The sequence below is a fragment of the Trachurus japonicus genome, unplaced genomic scaffold, assembly GCF_045865225.1.
Source record: "Trachurus japonicus isolate A0001 unplaced genomic scaffold, Traja_1.0 AP030688.1".
Classification (NCBI taxonomy): Eukaryota; Metazoa; Chordata; class Actinopteri; order Carangiformes; family Carangidae; genus Trachurus; species Trachurus japonicus.
The window spans coordinates 53937-61835 of record NW_028220821.1 but is presented as its reverse complement, the minus strand read 5'-3'; the positions used below and the strand labels follow the sequence as shown (position 1 = coordinate 61835).

At 38.8% G+C, this 7899-nt stretch overlaps 1 protein-coding gene and 1 pseudogene across 3 annotated transcripts; both read left to right on the top strand.

Annotated features, from left to right (window-relative positions):
- Nucleotides 1-86: 86 nt before the first annotated feature.
- LOC146960130 (cytosolic sulfotransferase 1-like) lies at nt 87-2500 on the top strand (annotated as a pseudogene). Its single transcript, XR_015035516.1, has 4 exons — nt 87-213; nt 303-393; nt 1966-2140; nt 2238-2500. The product of XR_015035516.1 is annotated as a cytosolic sulfotransferase 1-like (transcript).
- Nucleotides 2501-4157: 1657 nt separating this feature from the next.
- LOC146960129 (cytosolic sulfotransferase 3-like) lies at nt 4158-7016 on the top strand. 2 transcript variants are annotated; one of them, XM_085772606.1, is made up of 8 exons: nt 4158-4197; nt 4329-4467; nt 4580-4708; nt 4855-4976; nt 5945-6071; nt 6255-6352; nt 6460-6639; nt 6735-7016. In XM_085772606.1, the coding sequence occupies exons 2-8, from the start codon at nt 4329-4331 to the stop codon at nt 6840-6842; spliced, it is 903 nt and encodes a 300-aa protein (XP_085628732.1). In that variant the 5' UTR covers nt 4158-4197; the 3' UTR covers nt 6843-7016. The 2 variants fall into 2 exon arrangements, with proteins under 2 accessions (XP_085628732.1, XP_085628731.1); XM_085772605.1 differs by having other exon boundaries at nt 4159-4197; nt 6460-6634; nt 6730-6979.
- The last annotated feature ends 883 nt before the right edge of the window (nt 7017-7899 follow it).

The following is a 7899-nucleotide window of genomic DNA, read 5'->3' as shown; positions in this document are numbered from 1 at the left end:
ACCTGTGAAGTGTATGATTTATGAGTCACAAATCGTAATTCTGACTCAGGTTAAAATTAAGTGTTGTGTTTTCGCTCTCTCTGCAGGTGGTCTATGTAGCCGGTAACGCGAAGGACAATGCAGTGTCCTATTTCCACTTTGACCGCATGAACAATATCCAGCTAGAACCAAAAGACTGGAGTTCCTTTCTACACAGGTTCATGGAGGGAAAGAGTGAGTTCCTTAGTTTTGGTATAAATGAAGGTCCACCTATACTTTAATTCCTGCCTAATTGTCCTTCATGCTTTCCTCTGTGGCTGCAGTGGTGTTTGGATCCTGGTTTGACCATGTGAACGGCTGGTGGGTGAAGAAACAGGTCTATTCAAAAATTCATTACATGAAGATCTGATTGAGGTGAGCTGAAAGCTGCAAACAGTCTGTGATTCACTTGTCCTTTTGACTGATGTCAAAACTAGCCACAGGATGGTTTTGAGAGAGAGCAGCTTTAAGTATAGGCTAAGTACAACCCAAAGGCACAGAAGGCCTCTAAAACACTCCCTCACAAAACACATCTTCTATTTATCTTTATTGGTGATGGTGTGCCACCAAGTGGTAGCAACTCCAAATGAAGTGTAACATTAACTGATGGGAGTAGGAAGGAGAGAGTTAGGCAGATGCCTGTGGGAAGTCTGGTGGCTGAGGGGCAGGACTGGGACAAATGCCTGAAAACGTCCATGTAGCTGGATGGAGATTATCAATGCAATGACATAATGACAAAATAAACAGAGCTGAGACAAAAAAACTGTAAGAACATGTTAACTTTGGTACACAGTTCCCAAGTGAGTTAACCTAATGCTCTATTTGTTCCTATATGGGTATAGCATAACATCCAAGATCATAGTCATAGCCGTTGGATGTTATGCTACCAAACTTACCTCCAGCTATATGGAACATTTGTTATAGGAACAAATAGAGCATTAGGTTAACTCACTTGAGAACTGTGTACCAAAGTGATCTCAGACTTTAGAGCACAGGCTGTCAAGTTTTTCTCAGAGGTTTTGTACATACAAATGAGATGTTCAAAATAATCAAAGATAATCAGTCTTCAACTGTCTTTTTATTTCAGTACTTATTTCACACAACACACATGATATTTGTAGACAGAGCAGAAAAAGAAGGAAGCAAATGTGTGAAGTGCCAGGTCTCCCAAGAAGCTATTTAATTTTTGGCTTTTTTGCCTTTATTTGATAGCACAGTGAGATTGACAGGAAAGGGAGAGGTAGAGAGAGGGGGAATGACATGCAGGAAAGGTCTGCCCGGTGCGGGATTCGAATCGGGGACGCTTGCGTTGAGGACTGTAGCCTCTACATGGGGCGGCCACTTTAACCACTGCGCCACACACCGCCATGCACTGCCACGCACCGCCCCGACCCAAGAAGCTATTTAAAGCTTGTGGCAGGAGCCTCAAACGTAATACTAACGTAATACATATTCATACATATTTCAAATCATGATAGAATATAAGACAAAACATACATCACAGAATACACGTAGACAATGAGACAATGCATAGTACCAAACAAAAACATAACATACAATCACAGGACAGATCATAACTCAAAATAGACATAAAGACATCAGACAGACATACCCAGATAAGGATGATAAATGTGAGTTAAGAAGTTGCACCTTTAACCTTTTCTTGAAGACTGAGATGGAATTGTCTGATTTCAGACTCTCATCCTGCCAATTCCAGATCAGCGGCCCCCTGGTGGTGATTCATAGGCTAGTGCGTTTTAGACGTCTATTTTTTCCATTAATGAGATGTAAGAGATAATAAAGCTTCTTCAAGAATATTTATTATCTCTTCATTCAGGAAAACTCTCATCATTGATTAAAACCATTTAGTGCAACATATACAGTTCCTGGATTTGACTTCTTTTTAATGTATCCGAGACTGACACTGAGAATCTTTATTGTGTGCAGGACACTGGGCGAGAGATTGACCGACTCTGTTCCTTCCTTGGTTTGTCTCCTTCAGCTGAGGAGAAAGCGAAAGTCATAACTGGTGTGGCGTTTGACAATATGAAACAAAACAAAATGACCAACTATTCCACTGTCAGCATCATGGATCAAAAGGTCTCTCCATTCATGAGAAAAGGTACAATAAAAATATGGGAGTAGAAGTCTGGAAACAATGAAATTACTCACATTGTTGATCACTGATTTGATTAAATGGTCTAAATGATTGTCTCCAGGAAAGGTTGGTGACTGGAAGAACCACTTCACTGTGACCCAGAATGAGCAGTTTGATGAGGACTACATGCAGAAAATGAAGAACTCCACATTAAAGTTTCGGACTGAAATTTAGAGGTCAGACTGTATTATACTGTAAGGGACAAAGATCATGTTGAGTCAGTGCAGGATATTTCTCCTCATGGTGAAATCGTCACAAAGATTTGATGATCATAATTAGGCCCATGTTGAATCTTCTTTTTCTGTTTGTGGAAATTAATCAGATGTAAGTCTTAAAGGGGACATATTCTGCTCATTTCTGCTTCTTGACATGGTACCTTGATGTCTAAAAGTAATGTTACCAACATGCTTTGGTCAGAAAAAACAAAAGATTGAGCACAGCTGGTTCTCTACACACCAGTTTCACAGCCCTGCTCTAAACGGTCGGTTTAGAACCTTCGCTCTGGTAGCTGAGGTAACCATGGTAACCATGGGAGCGAGGGCTTGAATATTCACATCACCCGGCTTGTGATGTAATAAACCGGGTGAAATTAAAACGGCTTGTTAAGAGACACATTTTCTGACTATGGCAGTTTACAAAATATTGACGTAGTTGTCAAAACTTACATTTAAGGGGTGAGGAGGCGCAAATACGCAAATAGCCTACACATACTAAAACAATGAAAAAGTGAGTTTTGTATAATATGTCCCCTTTAACGTTATTCATTTTTGTGTTATTTGTAATACCTGCAATTAACAACTGTTTAATGTCAGTTTATAGATTATCATTGATTGATTGATTGATCGATCTTCAGTCTAATGAATTACAAAATTCTGTAAAACGACAAAGGACAGAAAACAATATATTATGTATTATAAACAAATATTAATTTAAGCTCTTTTTTTTAATACAAACATGTTTGTTTTTTTTACACATTTTGTATATTTGTGTCAACTAAACTAATCTAGCTAAATCATACAGTTTTTATATGCAGTTTTGTGATCAGGGTATTTGGTGCTCTTTTATATGATTTTGTTATGATTCTATGTTTGTTTTTTTTGAGGGGGGGTAATATGAAAACTTTTACATGAATTTCCCCATTTTTCAGATATACCTCTTTTGCCTCAGACATGATTTCTATTGTAATTTATTTTGTGTGTGTGTATTTAAGGAGAAATTGTTGTATTGTTTTCAAATTGGCGGCGCAGTAGTAATTTGGCTGACCTGCGCACAGTGCGCACACATCACCAAGACCTCACAGGCAGGTTTTCAGAATGTCAGACATAAATGCAATAAATAATCACAACAACCACTATTTAATGTAACTATCTGAATCAGCACATCAATTCCCCTGTCGCATCTGATGACAGATCAAAGGTGGTTGGCCTGCGCCTGGTCTACAAAATTAGAGCCCATGATCTCGTTTACCATTATTTGATCGGATTGTGTTAAAAGGCAGATTTTTACACACATTAACAAAAGCGTACCCTGAAGGGACGCCTTGTTCTGGACTCAGTGTTCAGTTTAAAGGGATACTTCACCCAAAATCAATAATTCACCAGTTTTCTACTCACCATCATCCCAAGGAAGGGTTCGGATAACTTTCAGAGTTATCAAAATGCTTTTGGAGTTCAAGGGGCAGTCCGGCTGGCAACAGATTTTCATATAATGGATAGAAGACGGATAGAGTTCACTTTTTAATCGTCCAAAACACACTATGAAATATCCAAATACATACAACCCCTATCAATGAGGAAGTAGGAGGAGCCAATGTCAACTGTCAGACGCTATGGTTGCCCAGAGGGGCAATGTACGACCTGTCACATATTTTTTGTATAATGTTTATCTTTTACCAAGAAGAGCTTAGGATCACTTGTTGTCTCAAGATCATGTGACCTAGTTAGGATAATGAGAAAAATGCTGCATGCTGGTATATGGTTGTAAATGAACCAATAAGAGAGGACTTCAGAAATCTGACCAAGGTATGTTGAGGCAGTTGTGACAGTATATCTTCAGAAATAAGCTGGAAAGTCATTTATGAAATGTGCTCATTGATCATTTAGCACAAACTGATAATAGTTTTGAATCTTTCCTTGCTTTTTTTCTTTTGAAGATGAATTTCCATCCTCGGCCAGAACTATTTGATTTCCATGGAGTCCAAATGACTCACTACTTCACAGACAACTGGGAGAATGTTCAAAACTTCCAGGCCAGGCCAGACGATATACTTCTTGCAACATATCCCAAAGCAGGTGAGTCTGTAAACATGAAGAGAGTATGTTTTTGCCTCGTACTGTTGAATAGATTGATGATGGTGTAAAAGGGTTCTTATGATCTCAGTTCTTTTCTCTGTCATTCTTTGAGGAAGTACCTGGGTCTCCTACATCCTTGATCTGCTGCATTTTGATCAAACATCTCCAGAGTGTCGGAAATCTCTTCCGATTTATTCAAGAGTGCCCCTATTGGAATCGGCCGTCCCTTCTCTGCAGCCAGGTGAGTCATTCAGCAAACACATATTTAATATGTTAATATATGAAAAATATTCAATTGAATTTAAAAAAATAATGTTAAGTTGTACTGTGGTGTACTGATCACGTTGTAGGATGCACTGGAATGTAAAAGTTTCTCATAATGTGCAGGATCTTCAGCCATACCGACAGGAACAGACCTGGTGAACAATCAACTCACATCTCCTCGAATCTGTAGGACTCATCTTCCAATCCAGTTTGTGCCAAAATCTTTTTGGGAGCAAAATTGCAAGGTAGTACAGTATCTTTATTATGTTATTTCTATTTGATGACATAAACATACTGTACTGCAATATGTGGGAATCTGATTTACAGTATTTATATTTTAACTTAATGATCAAATAATCTAGCTAACCATTATGTAGCTCTCGTCACAACACACACAGATCAGTTCCTTTTAAGTGCCATTTATTTTGGCTCGTCTCCTATCGTATGCCGTGTGAACTGTTAGTACAATGATAGCCTACATATCAGCTCACAAAAAAGACTGTGTACATGAAGTAAATAAAACATCAATGTCATCATGTGTAAACAAAACAAAATACATCACAAATGCAAAGAAAAATACCTTGTTAGCCGCTTGTTGTGGAGAGAAGTCCTTGACACACCTATAGGCCATGCTTAGCAGTATAGCATTGATTCAGTTTGCTGTAGCAGCACACAAGCAATGAATATTGGTTGCCGGCCAAACCACAACAGCACCAATGGAAAACATTTCTGAAGTAAACCAAACGAAAATTAGCCAGTTATTTACTATATAACACACATATGGTTTTACCCATCTAACTTTTTATCAAAATAATTTAACAACGTGAAATTCAGAATTATTATTTTAACACAATTACAACTGAATTTACAGGTTATTTCATCTGATTGTGTGAAAACATATATTTTATACACATTAACAAAAGTTTACTCTGAAGGGACTCTTTGTTTTGGACTCTCCTGTCTTCCTCCATGTGACTGAGTACACCTTTTGCTCATGTGGAAGCCCACTCTCTCGCCAAGCCCCATGTCTGGTTGTTCTTGATTCTGTCACCTCAACCACCTGTTCACAGAGATTTAAAGTCCTCAGGCCTCTTTTCACGTTGGCCTAACCCTGGTTAGATTCCAGTCCATCCAGAGGGACTCTCTACAGAATGAAAATGAAGAGAGACTTTCATCCATCCTCTTCTAATGCATGTTTCTTGTTGTTGTGTAGATTGTCTATGTGGCCCGCAATGGAAAGGACGACGTGGTGTCTTACTTCCACTTTCAGCACATGAGCAAGCTTGCCCCAGAGCCTGGAGAGTGGAGCAGTTACCTTCAGAGATTCATGGAGGGAAAGAGTGTGTATATTAAACACAATAATCAAGTTGCAATCTAAATTTGGACTTTCACTTGACATGTTCCTGTGACCAACAAGCACTTTTAACGACTGAGCATGAGCCTGTTCACAATAATAAAGGTTTGTATGCGATGCACAGGTTTCGCCCACACTCTTATTTCAGTTTATGATTATGTTATTCCAGTGGTGTTTGGATCCTGGTATGACCATGTGAACGGCTGGTGGGAGAAGAAACAGACTTATTCAAACCTCCATTACATGTTCTTCGAAGATCTTGTTGAGGTAATGTTGTTTGCTTACGTGGGTTTTCAGTGCATGTGTTTGTGTGATTGTGAAGTCTCTGCTCTTGTTGGTAAAGTCTGACCACAACCTGACCATTGTGTTTCCAGGATCCTGGACGGGAACTAGACAAACTCTGCTGCTTCCTTGGTTTGTCTCCTTCAGCTGAGGAGAAGGAACGACTTTTAGAGAGAGTGCACTTTGACAGTATGAAAAAAGACAATGTGGTCAACTTTTCGACATTTAAAGGAATGGATCTCAAAGTTTCTCCCTTCATGAGAAAAGGTACAGTGAATATTGATAAACAATACATGTGACAGGTAAAACAAAACCAATTTGTAAAAAGACTCCACTCTGACTGGCTCTCTGTGCTTCTTCAGGGAAGGTTGGTGACTGGAAGAACCATTTCACTGTGGCCCAGAGTGAAGAGTTTGATGAAGACTACAAGAAAAAGATGAAGAATCCCACACTGAAGTTTCGTACTGAAATCTAAAGGCCTGGTGCAACTGTTCAAAATGAAATCCTTTAACTGATAGACCCAGGTGATGAAATAGAAAAGATCAGATATTGTCTTATCAGTGATTATTCGAGTTTATTGAATGTCAAAGCCCCTGATGATGTACTTTTAAACATTTTTGATTCTGTGTTCTATGTTATACGTATCATTAGTTGGTCAGTCTAAATTAAGACTGAAAACAAAAAACAGTCCACTATTTTTCCTTCTTTTCCGATAGGGTTTGTGGGGTTACTTGAATTTTTGCATCTCGGCTAATAATGGACTGAGATGTTAAAAAAAAAAAAATTGTTAACACTCTGTAGCCAAACTGTTTGAATAAAGTGTTTAACATTAACCAATGTGGGAGTCAGAGTGGTGACAGAGGCAGGGATAAAAGGCCTAAGCTTGATGGAAAGTCAGTACAAGGGGACAGAAAGACAAATTAAACAGAGCTGTGACATGAAACGTTGGTACACAGTATAGTACAAGTGAGTTAACTAAATGCTCTGTTTGTTCCTATAACAAATGTTCCATAGATGGCTGGAAGTGAGTTTAGCAGCATAACATCCAACAGCTTTCATGTCAGACTCTAGAGTGCAAGCATACAGGTTTTGTACATACCACAGACTGATCATTTCATTGTAAAACATTTATCTTTTTGATGTAAATGTGGTGATTTCTGTACAGAGCCCATCATACACTATAGTTAAATAGTTTTGTTGTAGTGGGTATACTGAATTATAAAACGGAAAGGTGAGATGATTGGTTGTTAACCGTGGTATAATGAGCATACCACGGCTGCTATTCTAAAGACTTATCACAGCATAGGCTATCACTCCGCGTCAGGCACGTACACTGAAAGTAGGGGAGAGTGGAGTAATGTGAGACACCGGGTAATGTGAGACACCCCCTGTATCCAGAAAACGGAACACAGTTATGGTCATCTGACCATTATGTTTTCAAGCCCCTTCCATTTCCCCATGGCCATGAAGAAGAGGACCTCATGATGTTGTGGAAAGCATGTTTTTTTCACAAAAATGTTATTTTTGCATGT